This window comes from Ornithorhynchus anatinus, chromosome 14 (assembly GCF_004115215.2).
Source record: "Ornithorhynchus anatinus isolate Pmale09 chromosome 14, mOrnAna1.pri.v4, whole genome shotgun sequence".
NCBI classification, from domain to species: Eukaryota; Metazoa; Chordata; class Mammalia; order Monotremata; family Ornithorhynchidae; genus Ornithorhynchus; species Ornithorhynchus anatinus.
In genome coordinates this window covers 51,794,190-51,816,346 of record NC_041741.1, presented here as the reverse complement: position 1 = coordinate 51,816,346, position 22,157 = coordinate 51,794,190, and the positions used below count along the sequence as shown (strand labels likewise).

The 22,157-nt window shown below is 55.1% G+C and overlaps 1 protein-coding gene across 4 annotated transcripts in view; it reads right to left on the bottom strand.

The window, feature by feature from the left end:
- Window positions 1–1,600: 1,600 nt before the first annotated feature.
- Window positions 1,601–22,157, bottom strand: part of PHF21B (PHD finger protein 21B) — a 56,842-nt gene continuing 36,285 nt past the window's right edge. For 3 of the 4 annotated variants that reach the window (XM_029079491.2, XM_029079492.2, XM_029079493.2), the window contains 11 exons: window positions 20,484–20,579; window positions 19,323–19,658; window positions 18,009–18,134; window positions 14,134–14,185; window positions 11,851–11,927; window positions 10,067–10,121; window positions 8,398–8,420; window positions 5,505–5,663; window positions 4,847–4,925; window positions 3,789–3,892; window positions 1,601–3,517 (listed from right to left, as the gene is read on the bottom strand). In XM_029079491.2, coding sequence (XP_028935324.1) covers window positions 3,110–3,517; window positions 3,789–3,892; window positions 4,847–4,925; window positions 5,505–5,663; window positions 8,398–8,420; window positions 10,067–10,121; window positions 11,851–11,927; window positions 14,134–14,185; window positions 18,009–18,134; window positions 19,323–19,658; window positions 20,484–20,579 — 1,515 coding nt within the window. In that variant the 3' untranslated portion in view covers window positions 1,601–3,109. Of the gene's footprint in view, window positions 3,601–3,788; window positions 3,893–4,846; window positions 4,926–5,504; window positions 5,664–8,397; window positions 8,421–10,066; window positions 10,122–11,850; window positions 11,928–14,133; window positions 14,186–18,008; window positions 18,135–19,322; window positions 19,659–20,483; window positions 20,580–22,157 lie in introns of all 4 variants that reach the window. The other variant, XM_029079494.2, reaches the window with a different exon arrangement.

The following is a 22,157-nucleotide window of genomic DNA, read 5'->3' as shown; positions in this document are numbered from 1 at the left end:
AGCAGAGCACTGTACTAAGCGCTTGGGAAACTACAGTACAATAAACCGTGACATTCCCTGCCCACAAAGAGCTTACAGTCCAAGTGACTTGCCCCAAGTCCCACAGCAGACAAATTGGGGAGCTGGAATTAGGCCCCAGGGCCTTTTGACTCCCACCGGGCTCTATCCATTAGGCTATGCTGATTTCTTTGCCTATTCAGTCAATCAGTCACTGGCATTTATTGAACACTTACAGTGTTCAGAGCACAGCACTCCAAGCGCTGTACTAAGTGCTTGGGAGGGTCCAGCATAACAGAGTCGGTAGATATATTCCCTGCCCATGATGATCTTACAAGCCTAAACTACAGTCTAATTATCTCACCATTCTCCACTATTGCTTGATCGTGTGAATTCGATTGTGCTCAAATGGGCGGTGACTATTTAGGGGGAAGGGTCAGGGGCATTTCCAGGGCCCCTGGGTGGTGTGCAGCCTTTAATTCATTCATTCAATCGAATTTATTGAGCGCTTACTTTGTGCAGAGCACTGTACTAAGCGCTTGGAATGTACACTTCGGCAACAGATAGAAACAATCCCTGCTCAACAACGGGCTCACAGTCTAATCAATCATCATCCTGTGGGAACAGTATGGTCTAGTGGAAAGAACAGAGACCCGGGATTCAGAAGAACTGCATTCTAATCCTGGCTCTGCCACTTGTCTGCTGTGTGACCTTGGGCAAGTGACTTCACTTCTCCGTGCCTCAGTTACCTCATCTGTAAAATGGGGATTGACTGTGAGCCCCACATAGGACAGGGACTGGGTCCAACCTGATTATCTTGTATATACCCCAGCGCCTAGTACAGTGCTTGGCATATGGTTAACAGTTAACAAATACCATTATTAAAAATAAGAAACGTGCCAGCGAGAGTCAGAGCAGAGCTTTATTGTCTATTTGTGTCTGGAAACTCCTTCCATCGGAAATCCAGCAGATTCCCTAGTTCAGAGGAGGTGGATCTCCCGTTTCTGAACATAGCCTTTCCACTTAGGGTAAGGAGGAAGAAAATGCTGGAAAAAAAATATGTGGAACCAAAGATCGGTAGCCCATCGGCAAAGGTGGCAAGGGAGAGTGAGAGACCTCCAGCCTGTTGGCAAGAAGGGAATGTGCAGAGAAAAGCCAGGCTTGATCTTTGAACTACTGAGGGGCTTCCGGACACCTCCTTGGGCAGAGGGCTGAGCGTTCTGTGGAGAAGGCTGGCACTGAGGGGTCACCTGGACGAGTGGGATGGGCCTGGAAGTGAACCAGGAAAATATGTGGCCAATGTGGGTGGGGAAGACTGAAGTGGCTCCCGAGGCCATGGACCCCATGGCCATTGGCAGTTTCTGTGGGTAGATGATGTGCTTCGTCGGTGGTGAGGAGTCTGCTACCCCCCACCCCCATGGAATGTCGGTGGCAGCAAGGCAGCACCCCCCTCCTCAGCACCATTACATCCTCCCTCCCCCCCACCCAGGCCAAGGGGTCCTCTCGAGACCCCTTTAATGGGCCAGGCTGCTGTCAAACAGGGGGCTGCCCCCCACCCCCATCCCAGTGGCCCCCGAGACACAGACACCAAGGTCATCGGAGCTATGGAACTGTCAATCGAGTTTAATGCATCATCGAGAAGAACACTACATTGGCATATTTAAGACAAACACTGCTTTTTGTTCCTATGCAACACACTATCCTCTGGACAGGCCCCTGCTCCATCACCTCCAACAGTTCAAGAACTTCCCTCGGCCTCAGCCACGGCTCCCCACTGCCCTCTGACCGGCTGCCCCGGCCCTATCCGGACGCCTGGCCAGTGCCCGGGGACTGACCGGTGCCCGGGGAGCCACGGCCCTGGCCCCGTTCGGACGCCTGCCCAGTGCCCGGGGTCCAGCTGCTCCCTCGTGTTTCTCCATTCTTTGTTCGTCCGTAAAAGAATATAAAAATCTGGTTCGACCCAGCGTTTGGGTATTAAAATAGATTTGTCTAGTTCTGCACAGTTTCTCCCGGAGTTGTGAGAATGGGTGGAGGGGTCCCCCGACACCGAGCGAGTTGGAGCCCGGGGCCGGCCGGGGGAGGGGGACAGCCCGGGGGCCTGGCTGGGGGTGTGGTGGGCGGCAGTGCTGGTACTGAGTGAGATGCTGATGTGAAAGAGAGGCTGAGAGCCCTCTCTGGGCCAGGCCAACCTGCTGATGCCGGAGCGCGTGGACTGGGTGGCCCCGCTTCTCCAACCACCGAACTCTGGGATTTTCTCCCTCCCCTGAATGGGGCCTGATCCACTAGCAGCCGCCCAAGGTCTGTCCATGCCACCCAAGGGTCTGTCTGCGCTGCCTGAGGCCACCCGCGCTCTCTCGCTCTCTCACTCTCTTTCACTCTCTCTCTCTCTCTCTCCCTCTACATTCCACCCGTCACAATAAAAACGCAGTACAAAAATGTAAAGTTCTTTTTTGGCATAGTGTCTGTACTGGCGAGGCGAGAAAAGGAAAGCAAACAGACTAGATCTATTGGCTGTTCTTTAAGAAAGAGGGGTTCTCAACCCCAAAATCAAATGGTAAAAATCCCCTGCCCACAGTCGCCACCCACTGGCTCCTTCCCCACCAAACCCACTTCCCCCCACACAAACTTCCAGGGGGGCAGAGCCCAATTGTGCAGCCGGAGAGGGGGGCACTGGCAGAGTCAGCCTTGTTCAAATACTCCAGGATGTACGGATGGATGGATGGACGGACAGACGACAGCACCAGCAGGAAAATCCCTCCGATCCCCAAGCCCTGTTGATCCTGCTCTGCCCCGTGCCCGCTGACAGCAGTGCCGGCCTCGGGGCACCCTGCAGCCTCACACTCCTGCGGGGCTTCTCCTTGAGTGCCTGGGATGAGAGCCTGCTGGCTGGGCAAAAAGCCGGGGCAGACCAGCTGATGGCCACTGGACTGGCAGGGGGCTAAGGGGACTCGGGGCAGCTGTTCCCAGCCCGACCCCTTCCACCCTCCACTCTGCCCTCAGGCCCGTGCCCACCTGCGTCAGTCAATGAGCTCCACCGTCTCGGGATCCGGCACCTGCCCGTGAGCGGTGGGCTCCCGCCACAATCCCTCCTCCATCCGGGTCGTCCCTACGCTCAGGCTGGGGCAGGCCAGCATGCTCTTCCTGGGCAGGGGATGGTGTTGCGCTGCAGCTGAACTGGGCAGGGCACCCTCGCCGCCCCCACCAGCACCGGCACCAGCACCACCACCGCCGCAGCAGCTGCGAGGCCCAGGCCGGGGATGGGGGCCACCCGAAGTTCCCGCCGGTCACCCGGCCCCGCGCTCCGCCCCCCGTGGGCAGGAGGCCGGGTCAGTTGCTGGCCTGCGGTGGCTGCAAGGCTTTGTGCAGGGCCATGGGGGCGGGTGGGGGCTTGATCCAGGGTCCGGGGAGCAGTGAGGAGGAGGAGGAGGTGGCGGCAGAGGAGGAGGAGGAAGAGGACGAGGAGGCGGCGGCGGTGGTGGTCGTCATCGTGAGCTGGATCATGTGGTCGCTGTGGATCAGCCTGAGGAGGGTGTGGAGACGGTCCAGTGAGGATCGAGCCCCCTTGCGCTGGGCCAGCAGGCCGGTCTGGAGCTCCAGGCATCGCTGTCGGGGAGACGGGGGCGCTGAGCGCGGGGCCCACCCCCCGCCGCTGGGCTTTCCCCTACCCCACCACCCGCCAAGGGTCCGAGACCCGACTCCACCCTGACCCACTGTGTGCCCCCGGGCGTGGCTGCGAGTCTCTCTGGGCCTCGGGCCCCGGGCCCCGGGGGTGGGTCGCTTGGGCGTCTGACCTGGACGGCTCCGCCGAGCAGCCGTGCCCGCTCCTCCAGCTGCCGCTGCTGGCTCTGCAGCTCGCCGCCCCTGCCCACCAGGCGCTCCTTCTCCTCCTCTTTGGCTGCAGAACACGGGGCCGGCCGCTGAGCGGGGGGTGGGCGGACAGTGGTCCCCTGGCCCCCGCGACCCTTGACCCTCCCCTCCCTCGCCAGCCCCCACACCCCCCATCTCCCCATTCACGAGCTACTCAGACATCTGCTTGTGCTCACTCGTCTGGCCAACTCGGGCCCCCTTGGCTTCAGTTGCCAGCAACGGCCAACCTTCGTGTCAGCCACCCCAACTGCCTCCCCCACCCACCCAATCAATCATCAGTCGTATTTATTGCACGCCTGCAGTGTGCAGACCACTGTATTAAGTGCTTGGAAGAGTTCAATTTAACAGAGTTGGTAGACGTGTTCCCAGTCCACAAGGTCTTTGTAGGCAAGAATGTTTATTACTACATCGTACGCTCCCAAACAACTAGTACGGTGCTTTGCACGCAGTAAAAGCTCAATATATACAATTGAATGAATGAACAGGGACCTGGGTCTTCCACTTGTATTGTACCCTCTCGAGTGCCCAAGAGAGTACTCTGCTCTCTGGAAGGGCCTAGTACAGCACTCCATGCCGACCGCTGTAGTGGATGCCTGCTTTGAGCAGGGAGGCGGACGGCTAGTCTGCATGCAGAGGACTGAACTGGGGGTCTACTGTGTGCAGAGTGCTGAATTAAGTGACTGGGAGAGGAGAACAGTAGCCAAAGCCCAGGCCCCTTCTGGTCTGCCCATCTGCCAACTGCCCTCCAACCCTTGCGGGGCTTCTGGGGACTTTGAAGCGGGACTATGTGGATAGAATCTGGGGTTCAGGATTGGGGACAGGTTGGAGCATCTGACCCCCTCCAAGCCTATAGAAGCACTTTTGTAAGCTCCTTCCTCTGGTTCATCCCCCTGACCGTCCCACCTCCCGGCCCCAAGCTCTCCCTGGGGCCCGCCCCTCCTCCCACCCCACCTTGGCTTCCGGGGGTGGCGGGAATCACTACCTGATTTGTGGGAGACGTACGAGTGAACGATGGCCAGAGTTCCAGTCCAGGGCTCTGTCTCATCTTCCTTCTTTAATGCCTGAAAATGGGGACCGGCAGGGAGTGAGGCAGGCCCAAACCCCCTCCCCCACCTAGCTCCAAGGCCTGCCTGGCCCTAGAATGGCCAAGAGAGCTGCTTGGCTCCTGGGCCACTCTATGGTCAAGAGGCCTGTGCCCCAACGCTGACACTTGCACCGTGAATTGTCCGTGCCATGGGTTATCTGCACTGTGAGTCATCTGCACTGTGGGTTATTCATGCTGTGGATTATCCGCTCTGTGGGCTGTCCTCACTGTGGGGTCTCCTCACCGTGGATTATCCACCCTGTGGGTCTGCACTATGGACTGTCGGCACTGTGGGTTATCCACAGTCGTGAAACACTGCCCATTGGTGAGCCATCATACTTCCTCCCTCCCACCCTTCTTTCCCCTCTCACCCCTTTCCCTTCTGCTGCCCTTCTTAGCTCTCCCCCGGACCGTCCTCCCACCTCTCCTTTCCTTCTCTCCTCTCCTGGATCCCCTTCCCCTCCGTGACTCCCGGTTCCCCTGTCCCTTCCCCCAACCCTCACCCCTCTGCTCCAGGCCCCTGACTCATTCCCCTCGCCCCGGCGCCCCACGATACCTGTTGCTGACAGGTGGGGCAGCCCCACAGGCCCCTGGGCGCCGTTCTCAGGGGGGGGTCCAGGCACTGCAGGTGGAAGGCCCGGGGGCAGGTGCCACAGGGCTGCAGATTGGCTCCTCGCCTGCAGGCAGCACAGTGCTCATCACGCGGGACTTGGCTCTGCAACGAGGGAAGTGGGGGGATGGTTCACGGACACCCCAATCCTGCCCTCCCCAACCCTGTCCCCGGCTGGCCCTCCGACCTCCCCCTCCTCTCGCCCCAAGCCCCGAGAGGCCCCAGGCTTTCACTTCCCAGAGTGGGAGGAAAAGGACCACAGCGAATCCTGAGCCCAGAGAGGTCAACCAGTCCATCCCCCTGCCTCCAGGGGGAAAGACACCATCGTCCATCTATTTCTCCACCCTCTTGCTCGTGCTCCACAGAGACAAGGAGGTCTCCCTCCACTCTAGCTAAAGTCCCACTGCACTGCCAAGCCAAAGTTCCCAAGTCAGGCAGCCGACGGCTGAGACACTGAGCCAAAGGTCCAACTTGGGGTAGTGACTGGTGACTGTGCTCTACCCTCAGTAGGCGTTCAGAACACTGCTCTACCCTCAGTAGGCACTCAGCATAGTGCTCTGCACCCAGGACATACCATCAATCAACTAAATCATGTTGTTCAGCAGGGATAAGATCAAAGACTTGCTGTCCATTTACTGACTGCTCCAAGGAGCTTTCTACATTTCTACTGCTTCACCTAAAGTTGGAAACAACCTAGCCCACCCACTCCCTGCCTCACTTACTCTCGATACATCACCATCACTATCCTCTCTCTCCCTCCCAGCCCCCGAGCACTATGACCAGCGCTTAGTACAGCAGCTGGCACATAATGAGTGCTTAACAAATACCATTTTTAAAAAGTATATAAACAAAAACAGGGGAATCCCAGGGCCCATTCCACAGAAGGGAAAATTCCACAGGACTTTTTCCAGTGACCATCCCATCCTGAGCTCTTGCAACAAGTCTCCGCAGAGCCGGGATAGACCCAGGATAGCCAGAGCCATCAGGCACTATCGGCTGGTGTCAGGAGACCCTGCCCCACACCGGCTGGGTCTTCCCCTTCCTTTGGTACAACTACAAGAGCAGTGGAGAGGAGGGAGGTGAGGGAATCCACTGGAATGTGTGTACTACAGGTCCCAAAATGCTGTAGGACCTGAACTCAATTCATACAGAGCACATTCTGGATTGGAAGGGGAGGCCCAGTTATGAGTGAGCCACTGGGCTAGGGGGCGGGACAAGGGTGGCTGGTCGCAGCTGACAACTGAATCCGGGTCTGTCCCAGCTCAGCTGGACCCTGAGGTCAGCCCAGCTCAAACCCAATAGCTTCAGTTCTGTTTCCTGGGGGTTCCCTGAAGGAGTGGGTCTTAGAAATGGGTTTTCAGCAGCACCCCCAACACCGGAACAATTCTTAGCCTTATCGGATGGGGTAACGCAGAGGCCGGGGGAGACCCTGACCCTGACTTATCTCTTCCATTCCTAGACTGCTTGGTAGGAGCATTTCAAACATATGAGTAAGAACATGGTTGCTCTTTGCTAAGATTTCTGTCTACGCAGGGATCTCTGAGTTGAAAAGCTCCCCGTTCCAAAGCTGTCCCTGGTTCAGAGATTTTTCAAGGAGAAGCAGACAACATTCAGGCCTAGATCAGAGTCCTCACAGCGGAGGGCTGGGAATGGACGGAGGATCTGGGTTTTAATTCTGGCTCTGCCAGTGCCTGCTGTATGATCTTGGACAAGTCACTTTGTTTCTCCATGCTTCCGCTTCCTCATCTGTGAATTGGGGATTCAGTGCATGTCCTCTCTCTTGCTTAGACTGTGAGCGGCATGTGGGACAGTGGCTGTGTCTGACCTGATTCATTCATTCATTCGATTGTATTTATTCAGCTCTTTCCGTGGGCAGAGCACTGTACTAGCACTGTAAAGAGCACGGGCTTTGGAGTCAGAGGTCATGGGTTCGAACCCCGGCTCTGCCACTTGCCAGCTGTGTGACTTTGGGCAAGTCACTTAACTTCTCGGTGCCTCAGCTCCCTCATCTGTAAAATGGGGATTAAGACTGTGAGCCCCACGTGGGACAACCTGATTCCCCTGTGTCTACCCTAGCGCTTAGAACAGTGCTCAGCACATAGTAAGCGCTTAACAAATACCAACATTATTATTTATTATTATTACTAAGCACTTGGGAGAGTACAATATAAACAATAAACAGACGCATTCCCTGCCCACAGTGAACTTACAGTCTAAAGGGGATTAAACTGTATCTACCCCAGTACTTGGAACAGTGCTTGACACATAGTAAGCACTTAACAGTATGATGATGATAATTATAATGATGACGATGATGATGATGATGATGAGCCTGCCCTAGAGTACGTCTGCGGGAGCCTCCGGGGATGTGGCAGGGCTGCCTGGGACAGGGAGAGACCAGGAAGGTCCCAGCTGGGCTGACCGGCAACCTGCCACTCTGGCCCAGTTCCGGAGAGGGCAGTCCTGGCTTCCAGTTAACCATGAGTCTGGACCCGCTGGGTTCACCCCTGTTATCCTGCCCCAGCTGCCAGCCTGGCAGGGGACCAAGCTCTGACTGTATCTGGTTTGGGGCCTATGCCCTTGTCCCCACCTATTTTCAAGAGGCCCCTACCATTCACTGGCCCCAACCTGGTTCCGGAGGCACAGTGGCCTGGGGCTGGCTGGAGCTGGGGCTGGGGCCGGGCGCCGTCACCCTGAGGCCCCCGGGGGACACTCTGGGGCCGGAGGTGCAGTGGCTAATCGGGGGAGAGGCCCAAGCAGAGTCCCGCCCTCCTGATGGGCCCGGCCCCCAGAGACTGCCCCCTCTGCCCCCGCCGCCAGCCGCTCAGGGAGAACGTACCTTCCAGCAGGGATCCTCATTAGCTGGCGCATGAAGGAAGGGCAGAGAATACGTTAATGGGTTGGAAATCAGCGCAATCAATGGCAACCCTTAGCCTCGCTGTTACTTCAGCGGAGGGGGAGCGGGATGGGTGTGGGAGCAGGGGCAGGGGTGGGATGGAGTGGGAGTAGGAACAGAATGGGAGTGGGAGTAGGTGTGGGGGTGGGATGGAGTGAAGTGGGAAGAGGAACAGGATGGGAGTGGGAGCAGGAGCAGGATGGGAGGAGGAGGAGGATCAGAACGGAGGGGGAGAAGGTGTGGGGGTGGGATGGAGTGGAATGGGAGCAGGAAAAGGTTGGAAGTGAAAGCAGGGGCAGGATGGAATGGGAGCTGGTCCAGAGGTGGGATCATGATGGAAGCAGAAGCAGGAACAGGATGGGAGTTGGAACAGGGGTTGGGGGTGGGTTGGAGAGGGAGCCAGAATGGATGTGTGATGGGAGTGGGACCAGGAGCGGGAGCAGAAATGGGAAGAGGGATGGATGTGGGATGGAGAGGGATGTAGAGGGATGGGTTGAGGGCAGCCTATTTTCTGTAGCTACTGTAGAAGATTTACATTTCAGAAGGTATATTCATGCCACTTACTGCCCTTGTTCTCCCTCCTGCTCCCATTATTTCTAAATCACTGGCATTGGTCTTCCCCAGGAGGGTGTTAGCTCCTGGAGGCCAGAGGCCTTATATCCTGCTGCTGCTGCAGTTGCTGAACTCCCCTAAGGGCTCAGTACAGTGCCTAGCCTTCACTGGGTCCTCAGCATGTACCAGTGACTGAATCAGATCAAGAAAAGCTGAGGCAACCAGCTGACTACTGGCCCCGCTCTGTCAATCGATCAGTCAATGGTATTTATTGAGACTTACTGTGTGCAGAGTAATAAACTAAAAGTTTGGAAGAGTACAATAAAAACAGAGTTGGTAGATGAACTTCCAGTCTAGAGACCAATTCCTTAAGGAACAAAGATTTTGTCAACTATTCGCGAGGACTCTCTCGCCTGTCACCTGAATCTCCCAGCATCCCCTGCTACTCCTCCCGGTTGGAGAGGGCATTGCTCACTCTCTGCTGGGCTGACCCAGAGGTGGCTGTCCAGAAGCATTAACTGGACCGTGGCTTTTCAACCTGCCTTCTGATCCATCCCCTCCCCAAGCCAGAGACATGTGCTCATCTGACCACCTTGGGTCTACCCCCAGCACTGGGCACACTGTGGGAGCAGGGCAGAAGGGGTGGGAGTGAGGTGGGGAGGGGTGAAGGGAAGGCCTGGGGAGGATGGCGGGAGTCAGGTGGCTGCTGGGAGCCGGAGCGACCCAAGGACCGGGGCCGCTGGGAGAAAGTCACTGTACGAAACACAGCCCACTGGGCCGAAGCACCTGGGAACAGGGGTTCAGGAGGGACCCCGAAGTCCACCGCTCCCTGCTCATTGGTTCCCCACAGGTGGGACTGGAGAGGGTAAGGGACAGGAACTGGGTGTCCTGGCCCCGGGCACGGCTCTGCACGGGTAGGGAGGAGGGGACAGAGCACTGGCTCCCATGAAGCTCTAGACCATCCGTTGGCCCCAGTGGGCACCGAGTGCCCCGCACCACACTGGCTCGGGTAGCCCAGACCCCCGCCAGCAGCCCCAGGGCCCTGGATGGTGACGCTCACCTCTGGCAGGCAGGAACAAGGGGCTGTTCAGGTAGCTGGGGGCCAGACGCTTCCTCTGCAGGGCGAGAAGATGGGAAGACTTGGGTTAGGGTGGGGGTACCACATCAAGTGTGGAGCCCCCGCAACCACCCCGTGGAGCCCTCCCGCCCTCCGCTTCTCAAGCCACCATCCCTTGGGGGTGAAAAATATGCTTCAGGGAAAGCGCTTAGCACAGTGTGCTGGACATAGCAGGCACCCAGTACAGCCCTCTGCACACAGGAGGAGCCCAGTAGAGCACTCTGCACACAGCAGGTGCCTAGTATTATCTTCTGTACACAGCAGGAGCCCAGTACAGCACTCTCCACCCAGTAGGAGCCCAGCAGAGTGATGTGCACACAGCAGGCACCCAGTACAGTGCTCTGTACAAAAAACACAAGGGAGCAGAGAAGATGGAGTGGGCAGCCATCAACCACCAGCTGGATGACCCCGGTTACAACCCTGGCTCTGACTTTCCATTCCTCTGCTCCTCCCGCAGCTCCCTTCCCCAGGCTCGGGGTGTCAGAATCCTGGTAGGTGTTGGGCCAGGGTCTGAGGTGGAGGCCAAGGTGCTGCAAAGACCAGGGCGGGGCTATGAAGGAGGCTCGGGAGGGCTAAGGTGAGTAGGGGTTTCAGCCCCTTGGTTACAGAGATCTCAGCAAGCTGGGGGAGGTCTCAGGCTTCTGCTGGACTTTGGGAGTAGATGATTGAATCTTTTCTTCCTCCTCCTCCCTCTACCTCCATAACTAATAATAATTATGGTACTTGCTAAGGACTTATGTGCCAAGCATTGTTCTAACTGCTGGGGTAGAAACAAGCCAACTGGACACAGTCCTTGTCCCACATGGGGCACGCACTCTTAATCCCCATTTTACAGATAAGGTAACTGAGGCCCAGAGAAGTGAAGTAACTTGCCCAAGGTCACAGAGCAGACATGTGGCAGAGCCGGGATTAGAACCCAAGTCCTCTGACTCCCAGGCCCATGCTCTATCCACTAAGCCATGTTGCTTCTCCTTCCTCATCTCTCCTCCTCTCCTTCCTCATGCTTCCTCCAGCCCTAGGATCCAGCCCTAGACCCTGCTTACTGTGACTTTGTCTTCAAGAATAAAATAAATAAATGTTGGTATTTGTTAAGCGCTTACTATGTGCCAAGCACTGTTTTAAGCTCTGGGGTAGATACAAGGTAATCAGGTTGTCCCACGTAGGGCTCACAGTCTTCATCCCCATTATACAGATGAGGGAACTGGGGCACAGAGAAGTTAAGTGACTTGCCCAAGGTCACACAGCTGACAAGTGGCAGAGCCGGGATTAGACCAATGACCTCTGACTCCCAAGCCCGTGTACCATAGAAGACTCTGAAGCTTTGTTTGATTTTATTAATGCTATTTGTTAAGCATTTATTATATGCCAGGTACTGTACTAAGCATTGGGGTAGATACAAGCTGTCCTACATTGGCTTCTCAGCCTTAATCCCCATTTTACAGAAGAGGGGACTGAGGCCCAGGGAAGTAGAGTGACTTGCCCAGGGTCACCCAGCAAATAACTGGTGAAGCTGGGATTAAACCCAGATCCTCTGGCTCCCAGGCCCAAATTCTTTCCACTAGGCCACGCAGCTTCCCTATAGGTAGCCCTATCTCCACCAAGGCCTCTTTGGGAACAAGGAGCGTGAGCATTTTCCAACCTGCTCCTCTTTGCAGGAAGCAGGGTTTTCCCGAAATGGGATGGGACGGGATAAGAAGGATGGAGGGAGGGAGGGAAGGCATGGTTACCTCAGAGTCCAGCAGCCCACTGTAGGCTGGGTTTGCCGTGCTCCTTCGCTTCCGCTCATGGCGCTTACTCTGGATCTCTGCAATCACACAAACAAACACGCTGCGGGTCCCTTGCATTGGGTAGTTCGCACTGGGTCGCTTGCATTGGGTGCTTTTCATTGGATGGCTTTCATTTGAGGTTTACATTGGAGGATTTGCACTGGGTGGCTTTTATGAAGTGGTTTTCATTGCTTAGTTCGCATTGAATGCTCTTCATTGGATGGTGTGCATCGGTTGGTTTTCTCCATACTGCCAGCTAGTTTTTGTTTTTGCTTTAGGGGTATTTGTTAAGTGCTTACTATGTGCCAGGCACCGTTCTAAACTCTGGGATAGATGTAAGGTAATTAGGTTGGACACAGTCCAGGTCCCTCATGGAGCTCATAGTCTTAATCCCCACTTGACAGATGAGGGAACTGAGGCACCGAGAAGTTAAGTGATTTGCCCAAGGTCACACAAGGAACGTGCCTACCAATTCTGTTATATGTACTCTTCCAGGCACTTAGTACAGTGCTCTGCACAAAGTAAGTGCTCAATAAATAGCATTGATTGATTGATTGGTTTCATCCATTCAAAGATAACTCAGCCGCCAGACTCTACAGTCTCTAGACAAAGCTTGCTGTGGGCAGGTAATGTGTCTGTTTTATTGTTATCGTTACTCTCCCAAGTACTTAGTACAGTGCTCTGCACACAGTGAGTGCTCCTTAAATACAATTGAGTGATTGGCTGACCCACCCTTAGTGCAACCCCACTCCCCAAAACCCCTGAGGTGCTGAGCTCAGTTTTGGTTCCCACAGTTCAACTGGACCATGGCAGGGCAGTTCTCCAATGCTCCTCTGGCTTCCTTAGAGATCCATTTAACCGGGGGGGGGGGTATTGGGGGCGGGGCTAGATCCAGGGAGTCGCCATTTGGGGTCTTCCCTGGCCCGATTGGGAAGGCTCTGATCGGGCCTAGACTCAGGATGAGCAAGGCCAGGGTCCGCTGGGAAAGTAAAGGGCAAAGCGGGCTCAGAATGTCCAATCCGGAGCTGGCAGAACTACAGGGCTGTGATGCCCGAGGCGGTGTGGAAGTGATGGTCTAATGGATGGACTGGAAGTGATGGTCTAATGGATGGACTTCTGGTCACAGGTGAGGGCCTGTGAGTCACCTCTGACTGCACGCTGAGAGAACTGGTGCTTCTGGCCAGCGGGGAATGCTCACAGGTGGCAGAGCTGCTTGACGCCCCTTTCTCTCTCGAGCAGAGAGGGTTGGGCCGGGATCCCGATCCAAACATGACCTTGGTAGGGTGGGCAAATTTGGATTTGGAGTGAGGAGTGGGGGGGCCCAGAATCAAGCCCCAGCTCTGTCCCTAGCCTGTTAGGTGACCTCGGGCAAGTCGCTTACTCTCTCTGAGTCTCGGTTACCATCTCTTTAAAATGGGGATGAGTCCCCTGCTCTCCCCGTCCCTGGAGATGTGGTGAGGATACCACAGTCAGTCCGTCAATCATATTTATTGAGCACAGAACTGAAAAGCCCTTGGGAGAGTACAATACAACAATAAACAGATACATTCCCTGCCTAAAATGAGCTTACAGTCTAGAGGGGGAGACAGACATTAATATAAATTTAAAAATGACAGATATGGACATAAGGGGTGTGAGTACTAAAGCGCACAAGGAATGTTACTCTAAGAGAGCAGATTTCAAAGAACCAGCCTCTGTTTCTGATCCTTGCCTGGGTTTCTCCTTCCTCTAGCCCAGCCGAGACAAACATATAATCGACTCTGCCTCTTCCCCCTCCAAGGACAAGGGAAACCAAAGAAGTGGCAGGGGCGGGGGAGAACTAGCAGGGGCAACCCAAGTGCTCCATCCTTCTCGGTCATTCATTTGGGAAAAGCCCAGTGGCCCCTGGGGCCACCTCAGACCCTTCTCCCCAACTGGCCCAGGTTTTCTCTGTCTGGAGCGGAGAAAAGCAGAGTGCCTCATCAACCGCAGGCAACGGAGGAAACCTGGGGAGAACTAAGTTGGACTCTTGACAAGTAGGGAAATCAGTCCAGGTCAAACAGGTTCCAACCATTTGGCTGACTGGTTTGTTAACAGACGAATGGACGGAAGGATGGACAGATGGACAGGTGAGCCAATCTCAGTCCTCAGACCACGGTGGGAGGGAGCAGAGTCAGGGGCTGACCGCCGAGGGGCCTGACCCCATTCCCCGCCACCTCTCCCAATGCTGGAATGGTCCTGGGGGCAGATGACCCCTGTGCTTACCTTCCAGGTGTTCGGTGGTGACCAAGCCCAGTGCCACCATAAAGGCGATTTTCTGAGGGGAAGAAACAGAAAGAGGAGGATCAGGGTGGCTGCTGGCTTCTGTGTCCACCCAGGGGAATCACCCATGGCAGGGGGGATGGTTTTGGTGTCAGAGAATCTGGGAGGGATGTGTCCACTTCCCTTAAACGAACACCGCTTTTCTGCTAACTCAGGTACACATTCCCCTTGCCTCCTTCTTCCCATCTCTAAATTACTGTACTGTCATCTTCTTTTTAAACGGTATTTTTTAAATGCTTACTATGTGCCAGGCACTGTACTAAACACTGGGGTAGATACAAGTTTATCAGATTGGACACAGTCCCCATCCTACATGGGGCTTCTAGTCTTATTTCCCATTTCACAGATGAGGTAACTGAGGCACAGAGCAGTGAAGTGATTCACCCAAGATCAAGCAGCAAATAACAGACCCGGGATTAGAACCCAGGTACTTCTGACTCCCAGGCCTGCACTCTATCCACTAGGCCATGCTGCTTCTGTCCCCTCCACTAGACTGGAAGCTCTTTGAGTGCAGGGATCATATATTTAACTATTGTCCCCTCCCAAGGGAACAATTCAGTGCTCTGCACACAATAGATTGTAGATTCCCTAGGACAAGGATTTGTCTCAACTTTATTGTCCTCTCCCAAGTACTTGGTACACTCAGTGCTCTGCACCCAGCAGACTGTAGGATTCTCGAGGACAGTAATCGTGTCAACTATTGTTCTCTCCCAAGTGCTTTGTTCAGTGCTCTGCACACGGTAGTTGCTCAATAAATACCATCAATTAATCGGAATGGAAATGCAGAATCATGAAAATGAATCTCCTTACCTAAAAATAATTTCGTTTCATATAGATGTGACTAGGTCCCAAGGACAAGTGAAATTATATCTCTTAATAATAATAATTGTGGGATTTGTTAAGCACTTGATTGACTGAGGGATTGCCAAGCCCTGTATTAAGCGCTGGTGTAGATAAACTTCAAATTTATCCTTTCCTGCCTTAACTCTGCCCTCTCCTCCGCCAGGCAAAGCTTCTTCTCCTCCCTCATCGACACCCATGCCCGTCACCCCCGCCGATTGTTCCGGACCTTTAACTCTCTCCTTAGGCCCCCTGTTCCTCCCCCTCCCCCATCTCTCACCCCCAATGATCTGGCCACCTATTTCCTCACGAAAATCAACACGATCAGGTCTGAGCTCCCCAAAGTCACCCCTCCGCCTCTCCCCTCCCCCCCACCAACCCCCTCCCCTACTTTCCCATCCTTCCCTGCAGTATCCTCAGAGGAGATCTCCTCCCTCCTCGCAAGTGCCACCCCCTCCACCTGCGCCTCGGACCCCATTCCCTCTCACCTTCTTAAAACCATCGCCCCTGCCCTCCTACCTTCCTTAACTTCTATTTTTAACCACTCAATCTTCAAGGGCTCCTTCCCCTCTGCCTTCAAACATGCCCACGTCTCCCCCATCCTAAAAAAACCCGCTCTTGACCCCACTTCCCCCTCCAGTTATCGTCCTATCTCCCTACTACCCTTCCTTTCCAAAATCCTAGAACGAGTCGTCTACAATCGATGCCTAGAATTCCTTAACTCCCATTCTCTCCTAGACCCCCTCCAATCTGGCTTCCGTCCCCTCCACTCTACCGAGACTGCTCTCTCTAAGGTCACCAGTGACCTCCTTCTTGCCAAATCCAATGGCTCCTACTCCATTCTGATCCTCCTTGACCTCTCTGCTGCCTTTGACACTGTCGACCATCCCCTCCTCCTCCATACCTTATCTCACCTTGGCTTCACGGACTCTGTCCTCTCCCGGTTCTCCTCTTACCTCTCTGGCCGATCATTCTCGGTCTCCTACGCTGGAGCCTCCTCCCCCTCCCATCCTTTAACTGTTGGAGTTCCTCAAGGGTCAGTTCTTGGCCCTCTTCTGTTCTCCATTTACACTCACTCCCTCGGTGAACTCATTCGCTCTCACGGCTTTGACTACCATCTCTACGCAGATGACACGCAGATCTACATCTCCGCCCCTGTCCTCTCCCCCTCCCTTCAGGCTCGCATCTCCTCCTGCCTCCGGGACGTCTCCACCTGGATGTCGGCCCGCCACCTAAAACTCAACATGAGCAAGACTGAGCTCCTCATCTTCCCTCCCAAGCCCGGTCCTCTCCCAGACTTCTCTATCACCGTGGATGGCACGATCATCCTTCCCGTCTCTCAGGCCCGCAATCTCGGTGTCATCCTTGACTCGTCCCTCTCGTTCACCCCACACATCCTATCCGTTACCAAGACCTGCCGGTTTCACCTCTACAATATCGCCAAGATCCACCCTTTCCTCTCCACCCAAACGGCTACCTTACTATTACGGGCTCTCGTTATATCCCGGCTAGACTACTGTGTCAGCCTTCTCTCTGACCTCCCTTCCTCCTCTCTCACCCCGCTCCGGTCTATTCTTCACTCCGCTGCCCGGCTCACCTTCCTGCAGAAACGATCTGGGCATGTCACTCCCCTTCTTAAACAACTCCAGTGGTTGCCTATCGACCTCCGCTCCAAACAAAAACTCCTCATTCTAGGCTTCAAGGCTCTCCATCACCTTGCCCCTTCCTACCTCTCCTCCCTTCTCTCTTTCTACCGCCCACCCCACACGCTCCGCTCCTCTGCCGCCCACCTCCTCACCGTCCCTCGGTCTCGTCTATCCCGCCGTCGACCCCTGGGTCACGTCCTCCCACGGTCCTGGAACGCCCTCCCTCCTCACCTCCGCCAAACTGATTCTCTTTCCCTCTTCAAAACCCTACTTAAAAATCACCTCCTCCAAGAGGCGTTCCCAGACTGAGCTCCTCTTCCCCCTCTACTCCCTCTGCCATCCCCCCTTTACCTCTCCGCAGCTAAAGCCTCATTTTCCCCTTTTCCCTCTGCTCCTCCACCTCTCCCTTCCCATCCCCACAGCACTGTACTCGTCCGCTCAACTGTATATATTTTCGTTACCCTATTTATTTTGTTAATGAATTGTACATCACCTTGATTCTATTTAGTTGCCATTGTTTTTACGAGATGTTCTTCCCCTTGACGCTGTTTACTGCCATTGTTCTTGTCTGTCCGTCTCCCCCGATTAGACTGTAAGCCCGTCAAACGGCAGGGACTGTCTCTATCTGTTGCCGACTTGTTCATCCCAAGCGCTTAGTACAGTGCTCTGCACATAGTAAGCGCTCAATAAATACTATTGAATGAATGAATGAATGAATGAATATAAGATAATCAGGTCCCACATGGGGCTCATAGTCTAAGTAGGAGGGAGAATAGTGATTGAATCCCCATTTTACATTGAGGTAATTGAGGCCCAGAGAGGTTAATTGACTTGCCCAAGGTCACAAAGCAGACACTTGGTGGAGCCGGGATTAGAAACCCAGGTCCTCTGACTCCCAGGCCCGTGCTCTTTCCACTAGGCCACATTACTTCTTAGTTGGTTCGTGACTATTACTGGGTAGACGTGAAGACTTGCATGAGTATTTCCAAGAGGACTTGTGGCTCGACTGTGACCAGGAGGGATACAGCCAAGGCAGGCTTGCTGACAGTCAGGACTACCCAAGTCCCATCAACCGAACTAGGCCAGAATAATAATAATAAGGACAATAATAATAACTGTATCTGTTAAGCGCTTACTCTGTGCGAAGCACTGTACTAAGAATTGGAGTAGATACAAGATCATCACCAACATCACCACTACCACCATCACCTCCTCCTCCTCCACCACCATCACCGCCATGGCCGTAGGCGCCATCTCAGAGCCCGGGGGTCCCAGTGATTATCCCAGTGGGGGGTTCGGAGGATGGGGAGGGAAATGAAATTGCTGTTTGACCTCTGGGTTTTCCTCCTTCCTCCTCTTGGTGGCCGGGACTCCCTGAGCTGCCTCTTCCGAGGGTTTCTTCGGCTCCACCTTGCCGCCGTCGGGCTGGGTCTGCACTTGCGGCTGGATGAGGAGGACCTGGGAGATGGGAGTTTAGAGAGCACGGGCCGCCACCCCCACCCCCACCCCCACTCCCGTCCATGCCTTGTGCCAAGCTCGGCTATCCCGTCCCGGTGGTCCCCGATCCGGGCCGACCACAAGGCCCGAGGTAGGGTCTCTATCCCCCCTGAAAAATAGCTCGCCTTCATTTCCGATGGGCACCTCGGCAACCCTCTGGGACAAGAGCTGAGCCGAGCCCAGTCCCAGAACAAGTTCAATTAGTCAATCATAATTTTTGAGCGCTTGCTGTGCACAGGGCACTGTACTAAGCACTTGGGAAGGTACAACAGAACAATAATAATAATAGTGTTATTTGTTAAGCGTTTACTATATGCCAGGAACTGTACTAAGTGCTGAGGTGGATACAAGCCACTTGACTTCTCGGTGCTTCAGTTACCTCATCTGTAAAATGGGGATTAAGACTGTGAGCCCCACGTGGGACAACTTGATTATCCTGTGTCTACCCCAGCGCTTAGAACAGTGCTCGGCACATAGTAAGTGCTTAACAAATACCAACATTATTATTATTATTATTACAAGCAAAAGGGGTTGGACACAGTCCTTTTCCCACCTGGTGCTCACAGTTTCAATCCCCATTTTAGAGATGAGGTAACTGAGGCATAGAGAGGTGAAATGACTTGTCCAGGGTCACACAGCAGACAAGTGGCAGATCTGGGATAAGAACCTATGACTTTATGACTTGCAGGCCTGTGTTCTATCCACTAGGCCATGCTGCTTCTTGTTCCCTGCCTACAACGAGCTTAAACTCTTAAGGGAGAGGCAGACATGAACAGAAATAAATGACAGATACGGACATGAGTGCTGTGGGGCTGGGAAGGAAGATGAATAAAGGGAGCAAGTCAGGAAGACACAAATGGGAGTGGGAGATAATCCAGTCCCTTGTCTATGGGGGTCTGACAGGGAGAGCAGAGAAGCGGGGGATGAGAGGAAGAGTGGGGCTCTTGTCCCTGTTCTGCAGGGGAGAAAACAGAGGCCCAGAGAGATTCAGGGACTGGGCCGGGTGCCGAGCTGGTAAACCAGGGGAACAGACTCCCGGCCCAGGGACCTCCCCATCAGACCATGCTGTCTCTCTCTCTCTGGACCCTGCTCCCTTGGCCTGGAACCCCAGTGCCTCGAGCCCCAAACCAGCCCTCCTGCCGGCCCTACCTTGCTGTCGGCGCTGAGGAGGAGGGGTGGCGGCCCCGAGGCATGGTCATCGTCGTGACCAGTGGAGGCTCCGGGGGCCCCTGAGACGGTCCGGCTGGGGGCGGCAGAGATGATGGCCAAGGCCACGCCGGGGCTGGTCAGTGGGGCCGTGCCGGGCGGTGATTGGCTGCCCGGGGGCTGGCCATGGCCCACCGTGTTGTTGGCGGTGGGGAGGGCTGGGCTGGGGTTCTTGGTGCTCACGACGGCGGCCTTCTGGAAGACCGGAGACTGCTTGGAAGGACGGTCCCGGCACGGGGATGCTGGCAGGCTGTCAGGAATCACGGTCTTTGGCCTAACCTGGAGGCAGCGGGAGAGGAAGGGGGTGGGCAGAGACAGAGAGAGGCAGGAGAGAGATGGGGGACGTAGACAGAGAGAAGAGAGGGGCGAGGCTGATGGTGTGATCGATTGGTTGAGACTCCCAACGGAAGGACAGATCGAGGGTCCAACTTCACTTCCAGAGCCATTGATCTGTCAGCCCACTCCCCAGCAGCAATAGGAAATATGGGGTTCTGGCCCCTTCCATTCTGAGCATTCAATCAATCAGTTGCATTTACTGATCAGTTAATCAGTGGCGTTTGAGAATAATAATAATGTTGGTATTTGTTAAGCGCTTACTATGTGCAGAGCACTATTCTAAGCGCTGGGGTAGATACAGGGTAATCAGGTTGTCCCACGTGAGGCTCACAGTCTTAATCTCCATTTTACAGATGAGGGAACTGAGGCACAGAGAAATTATGACTTGCTCACAGTCACACAGATGACAAGTGGTAGAGCCAGGATTAGAACCCATGACCTCTGACTCCCAAGCCCATGCTCTTTCCACTGAGCCGCGCTGGTGCTGCAGGCTGAGTGTGCCCATCCCCGGGCCCTCAGCCTGTGGTATGAACGAGATGGCACTTTGTGCCCCATCCCCTCAGAGGCCTTGGCTTAATGACGCTCCCAATCCGACTGTGTGTGCCCCTTGGGCCCTGGGTCTACTGGTGTGTGGCAGCTGGCTCAGAAGAACCAGAACCCAGGAAGGAGGAGGGCCTGGAGGGGATGAAGGAGGTGGGGTGAGGGAGGAAGAAGGTGGGAGGAGGGAGGAAGACGACGTAGAGAGTGACCCCTCCGCTCCTGCTCTACCTGAGGTAGCACTGCTGGTCCTTGTCCCGCCAACCTCTGCAAGGAGCTGACCTGAGGAACTTTGAGGGGCGCTTTGGTGACGAAGGGGCCCACTGCCTGCAGAAGGGAAAGGGTGGAGCAGAGAGAGAGAGAGAGAGAGAAAGAGAGAGAGAGGATTAAAGTCATGTTGGGCCCAGATGCCAGAATCTGCTTGTGTCACACGGTGATAAAAAAAGTGGAGAAGTCTCCGGCCCTCCCCTCCAGCCCCTGACCTCACTCATCCACCTTGGGGATCGGCCTCAGGGTGACTGACCAGAGAGAGCACACAGCAATGTCCATCAGTTGCCGTGGCAGCTGCTGACCCCAACTCCGGGAGCCTGGCCTGGGACCCCAAGCTGGGTTTCTGGCAGCACAGCTCTGCGCAGTTCAGCATAATACAGTGCGGCTCAGCATGGCACGGCTCGGCACGGCTCGGCACGGCTCAGCCCCACACTGCACGGCTCAGCATGGTGTGGCATGGCTTAGGACGGCTCAGCATGGCTCAGCACAGTTCCCGAGTTTTGCCTTTGGTTCAGTGCTGAGTCTGTCTGGTTGGACGGGGACAAGGCCCCCCTTTTTGGCCAACCCTGGAGTGGGGAAACACTGGGCTTAGCCTGCCCCCTTCCCCAACCTTGGATTCCAGGGACCTCTGGACTCCCCCAGCTCCCCAAAGGCTGGCCTGGCCCCAGACTGGGTTCAGAGCACTCCGGTGCCTGCTGACTTGAAGTGGACTTTAGCTCTCTGAAGGCAGTGATCCTGTCCACCCACTCTCCCAAGAGCTCAGTACAGTGCTCTGCAAACAGTGGGTGTTCGATAAATACTATTAATCGATTGACTGACTCTTGGCCCTTCTCTTGCCTACAACTTTTCCAGTGACAATCCCTAACTGACATCCCCACATGGACAGAGCAGCGCTTTGCCCAGAATGACATCTCAGGTACAGTCCAGTCTCTGGCCTGTCTGCTGCCTGTCCACACGGTGACCAGGCATCTAGTTTAATATCATAGGCACAATCTGGTCTTAGGCTCACACACCCCCTGTCCCCAGGGTGACCAATCACCTGGTGTGACACCATGGGGATGCCTGGTCTCCAGTTGGTCTGACCCATGTCTGAAAGGTGACCAGTCACCCAGAGTGACATCACGGGGAGAGTCTAGTCTCGGGCCAATCCGCTCCCTGTCCACAGTCACCTGGTGAGACATCGTGGAGATGGCCTGGTCTCTGGATGGTCTGCACCTCATCCACAAGGTGACGAGTCACCTGGTGTGACATCACAGGGAAGGTCTGGTCTCCAACCGGTTCACCCCTTGTCCAGTTCAGATTCAGTTCTAGCTGCCTTTCTGTCCAATTTTGGTTTTTCTGGTGTCCTGTGTCTCTCCTACCTGGCTCCCACCATTGAATGCCAAGGCTCGGACACTGTTATTGAGTTCAAGGGGACCAGGGCCCTCTGGAGCAAGGGGTGGGGGAGGGGAGCCAGGGACCCCTCACAGACCACCACAGAGTTGGGGGGGGTGACATCGCCCCATGTCTGCATGTCCGGCACCTGACCCGGTCTCTGTCCCCCCAATCATCTCTGTGCTCTTAAAGGTCAGAGCTCCAGGAACGGAGAGAGAAAAACAATCATGGTTCCAACATTTACCCGGAAACTTCTGTCCC